The sequence below is a fragment of the Meleagris gallopavo genome, chromosome 21, assembly GCF_905368555.1.
Source record: "Meleagris gallopavo chromosome 21, MGAL_WU_HG_1.1, whole genome shotgun sequence".
Taxonomy (NCBI): Eukaryota; Metazoa; Chordata; class Aves; order Galliformes; family Phasianidae; genus Meleagris; species Meleagris gallopavo.
In genome coordinates this window covers 4,456,467-4,471,800 of record NC_139424.1, presented here as the reverse complement: position 1 = coordinate 4,471,800, position 15,334 = coordinate 4,456,467, and the positions used below count along the sequence as shown (strand labels likewise).

At 51.1% G+C, this 15,334-nt stretch overlaps 2 protein-coding genes across 6 annotated transcripts; one reads left to right on the top strand and one right to left on the bottom strand.

Moving 5' to 3' along the window:
* Nucleotides 1-1,043: 1,043 nt before the first annotated feature.
* On the bottom strand, nucleotides 1,044-5,093 carry RAD51D (RAD51 paralog D). 4 transcript variants are annotated; one of them, XM_010721756.4, is made up of 11 exons: nucleotides 4,966-5,093; nucleotides 4,571-4,677; nucleotides 4,426-4,487; nucleotides 4,171-4,289; nucleotides 3,446-3,527; nucleotides 3,212-3,346; nucleotides 2,799-2,894; nucleotides 2,583-2,673; nucleotides 2,260-2,330; nucleotides 1,898-2,062; nucleotides 1,044-1,457 (listed from the first exon to the last, which is right to left on the bottom strand). In XM_010721756.4, exons 2-11 carry the CDS (start codon nucleotides 4,650-4,652, stop codon nucleotides 1,380-1,382), a joined length of 981 nt encoding a protein of 326 aa, XP_010720058.2. In that variant the 5' UTR covers nucleotides 4,653-4,677; nucleotides 4,966-5,093; the 3' UTR covers nucleotides 1,044-1,379. The 4 variants fall into 4 exon arrangements, with proteins under 4 accessions (XP_010720058.2, XP_010720057.2, XP_019477448.2 ...); XM_010721755.4 differs by having other exon boundaries at nucleotides 4,571-4,701; nucleotides 4,966-5,092; XM_019621903.3 differs by having other exon boundaries at nucleotides 4,970-5,060.
* Nucleotides 5,094-6,248: 1,155 nt separating this feature from the next.
* UNC45B (unc-45 myosin chaperone B) lies at nucleotides 6,249-15,210 on the top strand. 2 transcript variants are annotated; one of them, XM_010721754.4, is made up of 21 exons: nucleotides 6,249-6,365; nucleotides 6,451-6,527; nucleotides 6,655-6,816; nucleotides 7,121-7,157; nucleotides 7,653-7,828; nucleotides 8,202-8,291; nucleotides 8,548-8,715; nucleotides 8,834-9,002; nucleotides 9,166-9,336; nucleotides 9,579-9,750; nucleotides 10,168-10,468; nucleotides 10,825-10,919; nucleotides 11,448-11,589; nucleotides 11,950-12,090; nucleotides 12,460-12,587; nucleotides 12,704-12,770; nucleotides 12,872-12,985; nucleotides 13,115-13,230; nucleotides 13,855-13,972; nucleotides 14,072-14,227; nucleotides 14,550-15,210. In XM_010721754.4, the coding sequence occupies exons 3-21, from the start codon at nucleotides 6,655-6,657 to the stop codon at nucleotides 14,814-14,816; spliced, it is 2,790 nt and encodes a 929-aa protein (XP_010720056.1). In that variant the 5' UTR covers nucleotides 6,249-6,365; nucleotides 6,451-6,527; the 3' UTR covers nucleotides 14,817-15,210. The 2 variants fall into 2 exon arrangements, with proteins under 2 accessions (XP_010720056.1, XP_031412268.1); XM_031556408.2 differs by lacking the exon at nucleotides 6,249-6,365 and having other exon boundaries at nucleotides 6,372-6,527.
* Nucleotides 15,211-15,334: the final 124 nt, after the last annotated feature.

Sequence of the window (15,334 nt, the reverse complement as noted above, 5' to 3'; positions counted from 1 at the left end):
AAAATGTACATGCATTTGTGCCCCTGTATGTGTGCAGACATGCACATACCCGAATAGATATATACACACATATACAGATAACACATATATACACACATAAATGTATCCAAACGTGTGTGCAATACACACATCTAGGGCAAACACTCCACCCTACAGCCCTGCAGCTACTGCAGGTAATGGGGCTCAGAGCAGGGACATCTCCCCCTGCAGTGGCACAGCCAAGCACTGACCCCAGGACTGACTGCCTGGCCGAGCGCAGGGAGAAAGGCTGAATTAGGACTTTTAGGTCAGAAACTCTTTTTGACCTACTTTTACTATGCAAATTTAGGGCAAAGCAGCTTGAGTGAGAAGCTGAGATTTTCCAGCGCAGGTAACAGACTGCTGTCACCTGAAGCCATCGTTGTGCCCATGCCAAATGGTACACAGAACCCACAGCATCATCACCAGGAATTCGGGACCGCAGCACCAAACCCCACACCCTGCAAACCTTACCCCAGCAGGGCACAAAGCAGACTGCAAGCAGATGAAAGTCTCACAGCTGTGCCAGGAGCTTTGGAGATTCGTCACCTTTCTCTGTTCCCTTCCCCTCCCTTTGAGTCACTGTCCCATGACAGCCTGCAGTGACAAAGTGCAGAAGGATCATTTCCCAAACCCAGTATTACGTGGGGCTGATGACTGCAACCTCCCATGATTTAGAGGAAGGAGGCAGATGGAAAACCCCTCTGCTCCAGACAAAACCATGGCTCTGTACAGCCCTCCTGCCCATAAGGATCATTCTGTGAGTTCCTGCAGACAGGAAAACTGCCCCAACATAACCAGCCCCAGGCAGGGAAATCCCAGAGAAGCACAAAAATGTAACTTTAAAATGCATTTTAATCTTCATGCAGCACAGCAGGGCTGCATGGGCTGTCAAAGTGATGGGGTCACATCCAGTGCCCATAGCATCCCTGCTCACTAACTCACCCCACCTATGACAAGGACTACTGAGAAATCTGAAGCTGAGCAGAAGTTGCCATGCATTGAATCGCAGCCTTGGACAGTAACAGTGTGTAACACCTTTATTTCTCAACCAAGAGCACCATGGGCTGCCCAAAGCAGCAGTTACGAGGAGGGAACATCACTGCAAGGATGTGATCCCAAGCCAATGCCAAGGATGGGAGAGTCCCACTAGTGGCAGAGGAGGGGACCTGCCTGCCCCATGCCAACCACACATGTGCCAAGAGAGCTCTCCAAGAACCCCACGCATGTTTTCTCACAAGGCAGAAAAACAGGAGCTGTTCTGTGTTGTGGGACTCAGAGGCAGTCTGTGCTCAGCGTCTGCATAGTTTTTTTTACAGCTCTTCCAGACCTTGACATTTGCTTTTCCATCCCCATCAGGGTCATGGTGTGGGTGTCACTGGCCTCTGTTCTTGCACATAATCGTTGCCAATATCCAGCTGCACCTGCATCCCCGTTGGCTGCAGCAGGAAACAGAAGAGCTCAACTCTGCTAAGCCTGCATGAGCTGCACCTGCCCCAAGACACAGCCCCCAGCTCCATCCCCTTGAGGACTTTTTTCTGCCAATGCCCTCATTTTATCTGGGTCTGCTGAATGAATGCAGTTTAGCACACTTTGCTCTGAGAAGACCCAGGTATTGTTATTGCCATTACTCAGCACAGGATCACATCTCTGCAGGTGTTTGAGCACCCTGGCATTGAGATGGGCATGGGGACACACTGACCCAGGTTGCAAGCAGTGCCTCTCATTTAACAGAATAAACTCGAGAGCTCAGGCTGCTGGCATCAGGTGCCTTTCTCAGTAGCACACATCTGCCACTCTCCCATTGCAGTGTGTCCCCCTGGGGAGGCTGACTCTGCATCCCACTGCTCCACACCCCTTTTCCATAGCCAGAGCCCACCTGGCGCGGTGACTTGGCCAAGCAGGCAGTGTGTGCAGTGCCCTCCTCCCACGGAGCTGCTCTGCCCTGCAGCAGCACACGGGTGCTGGGCACGAAGCTCCAGGAGCGGCCAAGTGCTGACTTGAGAGCGCCGGTGCTGTTGTCCCTTGTCACCTGGTTGGTCACCTGCCACGCACAAACACAGGCTGTGAAACTCAGTGAAACACCTGAGGTCACCGGGAGATGATGGCTATGTTGTCACTTGATGAAGCTCTTCCTTCCCCTCAGTGTCACCATGCCATCCTCTCCAACCAATCAGCCAAAGCAGCTGCACCAGGGGCTCCTAAACCACGGCAGGAAGGCTCACAGACAGCAGCACTCACCAACACCGCCACGCTGAATTCCTTGGCCAATGTCTTCAGCTCCCGGGCCAGTTGCATCATGATGGCCAAGCCTGGAGGCGAAGCAGGTGTTGAGGGGTGGAGGGCTCAACCCAAACAAGCGAGCAGCCCAGAGGCAGAATCATAGAATCACTCAGGTTGGAAGACCTCTTAGAAGATCAAGTCCAACCATTGACTCATCCCCAGCAGCCCATTGGTGACGCTGGACTTGTGTGAGCCTTATATACGGTGCTCATAAGCATCTTCACACCATTTCCAGCACGTTGCCATCAGCTTCCCCCCCCACAGAGCAGCTCAGGGCTCACCCTCTGACTGCCGGCCACCCAGCAGCGGGGACAGCACGGCTGACACCGAATCAATGAGCACTGCCTTGAGCAGCCCCGCCGAGCTCTCCACCTGCAGAACAAAATCAACCGTGCAATACTGAGCAACACTTTTTAGAGGTGTTAAAGCTGCACTGAGGCTTGGATATCCCTGGGATGAGGTGACACTTGTTAAGGAGAGGAACTTGGAGGCCTTACCTGTTGGGAGAGGCAGTCCCGCACCTCATGCAGGGCACGCAGCATCTCGTAGATGTCAAACACGCGGACCACCTGCACGCGCTGCAGGGCCTCCATCTGCCAGACACAGCAGTGTCACACTGCAACCTGCACTGCATGCACAGCATGCCCATGTCCCCCCTGCCCATGCCACAGAGCCAGGGGCCTTCATTTTTCCTGTATTTACCCCCACGCTATGAACACTCTTGTCCTCATTGCAATGATGGCAGCAGCACAGCAGAGCAAGCTCAAGGAGCAATGGGTAAGGGACTGAATCAGGCTTTCCCATTCTCCCCTAAGAATAGCACCCTGCCTCAGTAGGAATGGGCCCAGCAGAGTCCATGAAGACAACGGTGGGCTGATGCCCACACAAGCCAGAAAAACACAGAACTCACCTGCTCCTCCCTGTCCTCCACCCGGGCCTGGAGCATCTGGTAGAGGCGGGAGGCAGTGAACCCCCCCGTGGAGTCGAGGAAGACGACGTGCTGCCTGAGGCCGAGGGACACATTGGCCGCGATGCTGAGGCACACCTGGAGCAGTTTGGACCGGTCATCAGCTGCCCACCCGTGGCACAGTGAGAGCCTGCGGTGTCCCCGACCCCAGGCTCGGTCACCCCCTGCCCCACTCACCTGTGTCTTCCCACTGCCTGGTGCTCCTGCCAGCTCCGTCACCTCCCCGGTGTACAGCCCTGCGTCCAGCAGCTGGTCCAAGCTATGGGGTGAGCACAAGGTAGGATGTTCAATATGCATCCCACAAAACGGGGACAGTGCTCCCACATACCTGTACCTATCAGCCACTTCCCAAAGGCAGAAGCCATGAGCTCTGCTCCCACCCTCCAGCCCTGACTCTCCATACACCGTGGGCTGCAGCAGCTCTGCAGTGCAAGAGGACTATGCTGAGATGGGAAAGAGCCTGGGAGCCAGGTTTGAATATCTGGGGTTTTTCTGCATCCCCACTGTAACAAGCCAACAGGGAGACTGGAGAAAGAGTAATAAGCCTGGGCAACAAAGAGTAAGTCATCTCCTTGCCCAGCCTTGGGAAATCATCACTCCAAACTGTCCCAGATCCATAACTCTCTTCTCAAGGGGAAGGCTGAGGGCAGCACATTCTCTAGTCTAGAACTGAGACATACAGCCAATTCCAAGAGACCTGCAGGCTCTTGCAAGGACAACAACAGCAGTGTCATCCCTCAAGGGACAGAGACCAGCTGACTTCACAGCCACAGGACATGAAAAGTCACTTCTGCTCTCAATGGGCACAGCCAGGCTGGGGTTGGTGACAACTGCTGGAGACAAATGGGACAACACTGAGCACACTGGGGGCATCACCACATCACAGTTCACTGGGCACCCACCTGGGGCTGCCGGTCGGCAGGATGGCAGTGGAGCTCTTGAGCTCCTCATAGAGGTCTGCTCCATTGGTAGGGAAGGCTGAGAACTGGGCCAGCAGCACACGGCGCACAGCCACCAGCACCTGTTGGACAGTTTGTAAAGGGACTAAGAAAGCCCACAGCCACCAACGTGCCCTGCAAAACGTCCTCCAGAAAAGCCCACCCAAGCAGGGAGCTGTGAGTGCCCGGCTTAGGGAAGATTCAGGGACAACCTGGTACCTTGTAAGACACGGAACAGTTCTGGGCAACATCCTCCAGATCCGATGACACAAAGTCCACCACTGCAAACGACACAGAAACAACAAGGGTGGAACGTGTGCTGATACCCCAAAGGGGCAGGAACCAACATCCCCCACCAAGTTACCGGTCCTGATGTTGTTTGCCCTGAGGAGTTGGATCATCTCTTCGGTGAGACCAGGACACAGCCCGGCCCGCAGGACCACCATGGCCCCGGCACCGTGGGACGGAGCGCTGCAGGGATGGAAGAAGAGAGACCTGTGGGGAGATGGGATGGGCACCCAAGGGCTACCATAGTGTACACGGGGGTACCACGGTGTGCCATGGGGACACGCATCCCGCAGCATCCCCATGGGGCCGCCCACACCGCAGTGATGCTGCGTGACCCCAAGTGGGTCCCTTTAGACCCGTCCCCAAACCACACACGCAGTCATCACCGTGCCCACGGGGCGAGCCCTCCCCAGCAGCCCCACGCGTGTTCGGGAACGCTCAGAGCCACGCAGAGCCACGCAGAGCCCGCACCTACGGGTGGTCGAGGGGTTCCTAAAATGCACCGGTACCGAACCTCATCCCATCCCATTCCATCCCCCTTCCTGCTTCCTGCGGGCTGCGGAAGGGCTGCCGGGCTCCGCACCCCCCCTAGCGGCCTGCTCACCCCGAAGGATGCTTCCAAAAATCGTCATCCTGCTTCTGGACAGCAATAGGAAGGGAATCGCAGCTGGGAGCTGGTCTCTGTAGTGGATGCCACTCACCAGCTTGGTCTAAATGACCATCAGTGCAGGTGTCAGCAATGCTCCAGAGTCTATAAATATTGGAATCAAAAGTGTAGAGTAGGATAGGGTACAGTACAGTACAGTAGATGTTCTTCAGTAATCACAGAATTATAGCATAGCTCAGGTTGAAAAAGACCTTCAAGGTCATCAAGTCCAACCACAACCTAACCACACTACCCTGACTCTAACAACCCACCACTAAATCGTGTCCCAGAGCAAAGCCGAAGCCTTAGGCATCCTGTGCCCCTCTGAGCACAGCTCCTCTGAGCCCTGCATTGCCCCAGGGCTGCTGGATGCCTTGATGCTCCCTAGGGGTGATGGTCCCACAGAGCTGGCTGGCTCTTCCCATGACCTGATGTGAGCAAGTGGCTAGAAACACCAGAGATGATGACTGCCTGGGGCTGGCTTTTGGGCGGAGCTACTGGGGTGTGCAGGTGGGTTTGTGTGGTGGAAAATGAGGGTGCACTGGGGGGCTCTTTGCTGTCCCCAAAAGGGACACGTGGGGAAACCCAAAAGCTGATTCTCTCCACCTCTGCCTGACACTTGAATTTCCTCAGGAAAAATTTCCTTTTGCTTTCTCATCCTCCAGAGGGCCCCCAGCACCCACTGAGCTGCATGGAATAAGGGATGAAGGCACCGTTTTGGTACAAAACATGGCTTACTTGGCCAAGGAAGCTGGTTCCTGAGCGCTGTCAGGGGGAAGCTGCCCCTACTGAAAGCAGTGTATGGAAGGGGGTTCTGGTGCTTTCTCTCTACGGCTGTTCTGGAAGGTGCTGGCAGCTGCCAGACAGAACCACTTGTCCCTGTGCAGCTGTCTCATGCCTCCATAAATAGAAAGGGACAAGGCTCTGAGCACTAGGACGGGGGTCAGCCATGTGAACTGATTTGTTTATGGCACAAAGCCCTCCCATTCCCACTCCATTCCCCGTGCAGCTCTGCAGGTCATGGATGACAGGGATCCACCCAGTGGGTGGGAGCGCAGCATCCCCTCTTGGTGCCCAGGGCTGTTTGCCCTTACACACAGTGTCCCCCCACACGCTGGCTGGCGGTGGCCCCCAGCCCTATATAGCACAGGGGACAGGCAGTGGTGACAGGTGACAGTGACATGCAGCAGGAACTGCCAGCTCTTGCCCAAACTTGGAGTGGGAGGTGAGCTCTTTCCCGAGCCGTCTGGACTCTCCAGACTTTCTGAGCTCTTTTTTGTTGTTTTATTTCTATTCATTGGTCACTACAGACCTACAGCTGTGGAGGTCTACTGCTGAGAAGCCACAGACTCAAGGAGCAGTTTGGTTTTCTGAGCACTTCAGAGCGGTAAGGTGTTTTTGTTCAGGGGTATTCAACTGGCAGCCCAAACCAGAAGGGGCACAAATTTCATGTTTTTCCTTAAAACTCCCAAGCAGCCTAAAATGTGTGGGTTTTTTTTTTCCTCTGCTCCCAGATGGAGGATCCCATCCAGCTGAAGGAAGAGGGCAACAAATATTTTCAAGCCAGCGACTATGAGAGAGCTGCTGAGAGCTACACAAAGGCCATGAAGCTCAACAAGGACAGGGCACTGCAGGCCGTGCTGTACCGCAACCGAGCAGCGTGCTTCCTGAAAAAGGTGAGGAAACCTTTGGGTCCCATCCCCATAGAGCTGAGCATGCTGGTTTGGCTCAGCAACCCCAAAGAGCTGCAGGCTTTTCCATTGCTGCCTGCAGGCTGTTGTTGTCTGACCCATACCAGACGTCCTCGTTTCCTTCCATCACCAATGAGATGGTACCCAAAGCTCCCTTCTTGCCTTCTGTAGGCTCCTATTGCTTTCACCAGGGTGCCCTGTTAGTGGGAACAGAGCTTGAGTTGCACCAGCAATGGGGTCACGCTCCACTGTCTCACTGCTGAATTGCTCTGCTCCTCTGGTTTTGCAGGAGGAATATGCCAAGGCAGCCTCGGATGCATCTAGAGGTAAGGAGAGGCTGTGTTTGTGTTCATCTGCTCCAGCCCACTCTCATATCTGCTTTTGGGGCACCGTGTTCTCATGGTTTGGTATCCCCTAACACACAAGTGCTGGAGAAGGTACGAAAGGAGATGCAGCAGTTTGGTGCATCAGTGCTGGTTTGGTACCAGTTCATTCTGAGATAACAATACCTATGTGTCCAGGAAATGTAGCCACTGTATATTATAGGACCGAAGCTGAAAAGACCTCTAAGATCACCCAGTCCAACCATCCACCCTTGGCTGTGATGGTTCTACACTATGCCCCTCAGTGTGACATTGACCCTTTTCTGGAACACCTCAGGGATGGTGACTCCACCACTCCCTGAGCAGTCTGTGCCAATGCATCACTGCTCTTTATAAGAAAAATTTGTTCCTAATATACAACCTGAAGCAGATGACAATTTACATGGGGGATTTTCAAGAAGCAGATTTTGATGCCCTGACTTTGGATCCCTTTCCCAGCTATTGACATCAATTCTTCGGACATCAAAGCTTTGTACCGGCGCAGCCAAGCTCTAGAAAAATTGGGAAAATTGGACCAAGCATTCAAAGATGCTCAGAAATGTGCTACCATGGAGCCCCGCAACAAGAACTTCCAGGAGACCCTGAGGCGCCTAGGGGCTGACATCCAGGAGAAGGTAAATCCTGGGGAGCAGTACCGGGCTGTGGACCTGGAGATGTGGCACTGAGGGACATGGTGGGGATGGGTTGAGGTTGGGTTTTGTGATTAGAGGTCTTTTCCAACCTTAATGATTCCATGATTCAATGGCTTTGTAGACATAGTGGGAATGGGTTGGGGTTTGACTAGATGATCTTGGTGGTCTTTTCCAACCATAATGAGTCATGATTCTATTGGGGTGAGCTGGGCAATCATACCTGCTTTCTGAGAAGTGATGCCCATGTTGTTATCCAGCTTGCTGTCTGCCATTTGGGGACTGTGGTTGTCTTGAAGTGCTAAAGGAAAATTGCTTCTTGGTTTTCTGATGCTGCGCACATTCTGTGTTGGCACAGCTGCGCATTCAGTTCTCCACGGACATGCGGGTGCAGAAGATGTTTGAAATCCTGCTGGATGAGAACAGTGAGAAAGAGAAGCGAGAGAGGGTGAGAATCTGGCATCACTCCTATGCTCAGGGAAGGTGGGCCCCAAAGTACCCAAACTGGGATCCAACCTGTCCATCTCTGCCACCTTCCCTGTATTTCCCTCCAGGTGCTGACTCATTTTTTTTATAGGGAGGATCTAACCTGACCTCCAGGTGCACCTGGAGAAGATGCTTGGGATCAGAGCTGGCGATCCCAAACATATCCCAGAGGTGTTCTGGAAGCTGTGCTGCTGACCTCTCCTCTCTCTCCCACCCAGGCTGCCAACAACCTCATAGTCCTGGGCCGGGAGGAAGCAGGCGCCGAGAGGATTTTCCAGAACAATGGGGTCAGCTTGCTGCTGCAGCTGATAGAAACCAAAAATGCTGAGCTGGTCCTAGCAGCCGTGAGGACACTTTCGGGCATGTGTACAGGACATAAGGCTCGGGTGAGCAGTTTGGGAAATTCACTGCTGTTGCCTTGTACCTGGAGAGTGAAAAATCACAGCTGTTCACAATGCGCTCATGCCCTCTGCTAACAGCTCTGCTCTCTCCTTTCGGGGTCAGGCCACTGCCATCCTCCATTACCTGGGCATTGACAACATCTGCTCGTGGATGTCGGTGGACAATGAGGAGATCTCCCTGGCTGTCTGCAACCTCCTGCAGACCATCACTGACTGCTTGCTGGGGCAGGGCAAGGAGGAGCACCACGGCAAGGAGGAGGCTCTCGTGCTAGGTAATGGCAGTCCTTGGTCTTGTTGGAGAAGCAAGGGAGCTGCTCCTCTAGCTTCAATAGCAATGTTGCAGCCATGTGATGGCTTTGACTGGTTTTCTCTGAGTTCACCAGCTTTCAAAGAAAGCTTCTCCTAACTGGCTGCTGATGCCTTGCTTCTGTATAGATACTAAAAAAGACTTGAAGATGATCACGATGCGTTTGCTGGATATGTTGGTCAGTAAGAACGTATCTGGGCAGGGACGAGACCGAGCTCTCAACCTCCTCAACAAGAACATACCAAGAAAGGACCCGAAGGACCATGACAACAGCAGGACCACTTTTGTCATTGACAATGGTGAGTTTTTCCTTTCATCCCTGCTCTAACTTGGGAAGTGCTCAATGCCACAAACCCATGAACAGAACATTCTTTTCAGTAAATCTCTTGGTAATTTCTTTGTCTGAAGATGATGTGATCAGGCTATAATAAGTGAATGGCAACTCAGCTGGCTGTTTCATTGCAAAAACCCAGCAAACAGCATCCTGAGTTTTGGACAGGCCCTCTCTCCTCTAGCAGCCGTATCACTTCATTGTTTCCAGGCTTAAAAAAGATACTGAAAGTGGTGGGTCAGATTCCTGAGATGCCTGGCTGTCTTCCGCTGACAGAGAACACCCAGCTGACTGCCTCCATCCTCCTCAACAAGCTCTACGATGATCTGCGCTGCGACCCCGAGCGTGACAACTACCGTGTGATCTGTGAGGAGTACATCAAGTGAGTGGGTGGGCTCGTTGCAGGGCTAAAGAAAGCCTTCGGGCTTTCTTAGATGCCAAACTGAGGCCTGTGGAGTTAAGGATTTGCCTGAGATCCTGCAGGATTTTTGAGCATGGAACCTCATGTATTCCTACCAGGTGGATTACAATCTTTGCATGGATTTGTGCTTGGCAGTGTCCCAAATACCTATATATTTTGCTAATGGTGCTCAGCCCAGCAGAGAAATCATAGAATATCCCAAGTTGGAAGTGACCCACAGGGATCACTAAGTCCACCTCCTGGCTCCACACCACTCAAAAATCAACCCCTATCCTCTTAAAACAAAACTGCTCACTAATTCCTACTCCACAAGGAGCTACTCAAGGGAATGAGAACACTGAGCAACAACTGTATGCTCACTCTATCTGTCCCGTGCAGGAGCAAAATTGACCCACAGAACATGGACAAGACACTCCACGCCATCCAGATGGTGTCTGGAGTTCTGCAAGGGCCCTTTGACTTGGGCAACAAGCTGCTTGGCATGAAGGGGGTGATGGAGATGATGGTTGCCCTGTGTGGGTCCGAGAGGGAGATCGACCAGCTGGTGGCTGTGGAAGCCCTCATTCACGCTTCCACCAAGCTGAGCCGGGCCACTTTCATCATCTCTAATGGAATAACACTCCTGAAGGAGATCTACAAGAAGACGAAGAATGAGAAGATCAAAATCCGAGCCCTAGTGGTAAGGATGCCAGCCCCTTTGTCACCTCCTTAACCCTGGGTTTGGGAAAGGGAGGAAGTGCTGGGGACGTGTGGGGTTGCTCATCACAGCTCAGGATGGCTTCTGGTGCTTTCCTTACAAAGGAAGATGCAGACCAGAAAAAACACAGGTATTACTGATAACCTTGAGGGCAAAACTGCTTAATTTTCCACTAAATACATCCAATAAGGGCACAACATCTGAATTTCCTGTGCTACAAGCTGAAAAGTCTACTGGGCTTTTGGATGTTTCCTCTTAGACTTGACTTCAAATACTGGATTAGGCTGACTTTGGGCAGAAACACTAGAGAATTAATGAATTATTAAATTCCTCCTCAGGGTCTCTGTAAGCTGGGCTCAGCAGGAGGGACAGACTATGGGCTGCGGCAATTTGCTGAGGGCTCCACAGAGAAGCTTGCCAGGCAGTGCCGGAAGTGAGTTGTACCTTGGCTTTAGTTCTGTTATTCCTGACTCTGCAAAACATAACGTGCTCCTCCCTGGCCACACATCACCTGCTGTGGAAATGCCTGCAGGGAGAATCATAGAATCAAAGAATCATTAGGGTTGGAGAAGACCTCTAAGATCCCTAAGTTCAAACTTAACCCATCCCACCATGCCCACTGACCACGTCCCTCAGTGCCACATCTCCACAGTTCTTGAATACCTCCATGGATGGTGACTCCTCCACCTTCCCAGGCAGCCCTGCGCCACTGCATTACCACTCTTTTGAAGAAGTTTTTCCTAATATCCAACCTGAAAACCTCCCCTGGAGCAATTTGAGGCCGTTCCCTCTTGTCCTACTGAAAGAAAAGTTTTTGTCCTGAGGGACCCATAGGGAGTTGTAGTAGAACCCAAGTGCAGGCTCAAGCCTGAAATGTTCTCAGCACATTTGTTCTTCCTTCCTCTCTTTCCAAAGAAATCAGTCCTGGCTCCTGAGATAAATGTAGATTTCTCTCTTCCAGGTGGTTGTGCAACACCAGCATTGATGCCCGCACCAGGAAGTGGGCTGTGGAAGGACTGGCATATCTGACCCTTGATGCAGACGTGAAAGATGACTTTGTGGAAGATGAGCAAGCCCTGCAAGCTATGTTTGAGTTAGCCAAGGTTCCACCCCCTTACCGTGTTCTCTCATCCCTCTTGTAGCATCAGACTCTCCAGAGTAACACTATCCCTAAGCAGGAGCAGTTCTGACCCCAAACTCTCACCTCTAGTTTAGAAGAAGTTCAGTTTTGTATGTGCTGCTGAGATATCCAAAACTTGTTATCAACAGATAAGAGCAGAAGTTTGCTCTTAACCTTTACTGCCAGCAACTGTAATAGGTGTTACCACATGAAAACCAAAGGCATGAAGGTTCTGACACCATCTGTTGGGACTGTGTCCTGTTTGACCATAAACTTCATTTTTTCCTTCACCTGGGAATAAGCCAGTGAGCACTTCAACTCGGACTTTTATTTCTCTGTGCAGACAAGTGACAAGACTATCCTGTATTCTGTGGCTTCTGCGCTGGTGAACTGCACCAACAGCTACGATACAAAGGAGCTGGTCCCAGAGCTGGTGCAACTGGCCAAATTCTCCAAGCAGCATGTGCCTGAGGAGCATCCCAAGGTAGGCTGTGTGTGGCCAGGAGGTGCTCAGGTCTGAAGATTTTAGATGTTAGGTGAAAGTTCCATACTCAGAGGGGGATGATGCAATGAACAGGCTGTGTATGCCCCATCCCAGGAGATGCCTAGGGCCAGACTGGATGCAGCCCTGGACAGATGAGCTGGTAGGGGGCAACGAGCCCATGGGGGCTTGGAACTATGTGATACTGAAGATCGCTTCCCAGTCCATTCTGTGATGATTTTCTTTGGTGTATTCATTGTCACAGCCACCAGGTCTCCTGGTTCCCAGCCTATCAGGCTGAAACTGCTTTGCTCTCCAGCAGGATGGCAGCTGCTAGGGGCTGATTCCTTTGCCATGTCCTCCCCTCTGCAGGACAAGAAGGATTTTGTTGTGAAGCGAGTGAAGCGGCTGCTAAAAGCTGGCGTTGTCTCAGCCCTGGCCTGCATGGTGAAAGCTGACAGTGCCATACTGACAGACCAGAGCAAGGAGCTCATTGCCAGGTGCCTGCTGGGCTGCTGGGCTTTACCTGGGATAGAGTTAATTGCAAAGCCTTTGTCCTGTCCCGTGAGGGATGTGGGTTATTGCTGTTCCAGTGAGTGATGCTGTGTTTTTGCAGGGTGTTCCTTGCGTTATGTGATGACCCCAAGGACCGTGGGACCATTGTTGCTCAAGGTGGTGGAAAGGTGATTCCTCTTCTACCTGCAGCCCGGCCTGACATGCATTAAATGTCTGTTGGGATCCTGCAGTGAGGGGAGGTGGCATTTAATGCTTTCCTGTGTGTTAGGCCCTGATACCTCTGGCTGTGGAAGGCACAGATGTTGGCAAGATAAAAGCTTCTCATGCTCTGGCAAAAATTGCTGCTATCTCCAATCCAGACATAGCGTTCCCAGGAGAGAGGGTAAGTTTTAAAATAAAAAAGAGAGGTGAAAAACCACTTGTTTTGCTGCTTTTTTTTTTTTTTTTTTTTTTCAAATGAAAATCACCAATATCTGAGAGCTGGAAAAGTAGTGATACCTCTTGTTCTCAGGTGTACGAGGTGGTGAGGCCCCTCGTCAGCTTGCTGAACACTGAGAGAGATGGCCTCCAGAACTATGAGGCTCTCCTGGGACTCACTAATTTTTCAGGAAGAAGTGATAAGCTTAGGTGAGTGCCGCTGCTTTTTGGGCTTCTTCCTTGCCCAGCTGCTTTATCGGGAGTGAATCTGAATTTTACTTCAATGCTTTTCTCATAGATTTGGGAAGAGTGGTTAATTTGAGCTGCCTTTGGCAGAGCTATAAAGGTCTCTGAACAAAAAGATTCATAAAATATCCAGTAAAAAGTGTTTTTCCTCTGGAAAGAGGAAAAATAGCATGAATTCAATTTGCATTAGGTAAGGAATAAACCATGTATCATGAGTCCTTGTGCTGTGGGCAGATTTATTTCAAGCCCCCCATGTCTCTCACCTGTCTGCAGTTAATGTTTTAGGTTGATTATTAGGTCAAGAGAAAATGGTTTCAAACTAACGTAGGGCAGATTTAGGTTGGATGTAATGAAGAAGTTTTTACAATGAGGGCGGTGAGGCACCACATAGACTGCTGAGAGTAGAGATGATGCCAGTCCCTGCAGACCCCCAGGGTCAGGCTGGAGGGCTGCGAGCACTGATGGAGCTGTGGGTGTCCCTGTGCACTGCAGGCAGTAGGACCAGATGGCCTCTGGGGGTCCCTTTGAACTCCAGCCATTCTACGATTATCACATCTCATGATGTGTTTCGATTCCTCTTCAACACAGGATGAAAATAGTCAAAGAAAGGGCACTGCCAGACATTGAAAACTATATGTTTGAGAACCATGACCAACTCCGACAGGCAGCCACGGAATGCATGTGCAACCTGGTGGTCAGCAAGGAGGTAACTGCACCTCAGGTCTGGCTGCATGCAGCAGCTGCTGAGCCACCTTGATGGTGCATTCACACTGCGCTGTCTCTGGATTCTGTGACTTTTTTTCAGGTTCAGGAGCGGTTTGTGGCTGATGGAAATGACCGGCTGAAGCTGGTGGTGTTACTGTGTGGTGAGGATGATGAGAAGGTCCAGAAAGCAGCAGCAGGAGCCCTAGCCATGCTTACAGCAGCACAAAAGAAACTCTGCTCAAAGATGACTGAAGTGGTAAGACCATAAGCCTAATTACCAACAGCGTAGGCATAACCTTGAATGCTTCTCTTAAGGAAGATGTAGTCCATCAGTTGTCCAGTGAGGAACTTAGAGTGCAGGCTCCTTGTTCATCCCACAGAAAGTAAAGCAACTTTTCTTAAGCCAGCTTCCAAGGCTTCATCTTAGAGATGAAACCATTAATCTATAGCTATTCTTCAAGCGAAGCCCAGCATATAAGCTGTCAGGCAAGGTTAGGTTAGTAATGCAATATTACGCCCTTAAAACTTGGTTGAGGTATTCTTCAGACCAGTACTAACAACATTTCCCTTCCTTGAAGACCACCCAGTGGCTTGAAATCCTGCAGAGGCTCTGCTTGCATGATAACATGGAAGTGCAGCACCGTGGACTGGTCATCGCTTTCAATTTAATCAGTGCCAGCAAAGAGCTGGCAAAGAAATTGGTGGAGTCAGAGCTCCTGGAGATCCTGACGTTTGTTGGCAAGCAAGAAGATGACCCCAAGAAGCAGCATGTAATTAATGCAGCACGTGACTGTCTCACAAAGTGCATGGATTACGGGCTGATCAAACCTCTCTCTCGAGCGTGAGGAAATGGAAAGTACTGAAAAGGGCTGGGTGGGGGAAAAAAACTCACTGAGAAATGTGAAAAACAGAGCCATGAAGAAAACCCCATCACCAAAACAAGGAATGGAGCTTGGGGAGAGTTTTGAGGGATTGGTGTTTGGAAAAGGGGGCATTTGCATCAAATTTAGAAGGCATCCATCTGAGCCCAAGATGGTGTAAATCCGTTTACTGCCCCCATTCAGTTTTACAACCATTCACAGCTCCTGGTACCACGATAGCACCAGGTTTAATTGCCTCCCATCCAGTGGTCAGAAAATAAATTGTGTGCTTTTCTTTGTATTTTTAAATGGCTTTAAGCGGTGTGCCAGTGTGTCAGAGTGGTGGATGAACTCTTAATAAATTCATTACTTTGCTCCATGTAGAATCTCTGCTGCTTTGCTTTAATCAAGCAAATGAATGGTCGAGGGCAATACTCAGTTGCAAAGTTACAATATACAGAGCAACCTAGAGTAATCAGTTTGTTGCACAAGCTAATTCACAC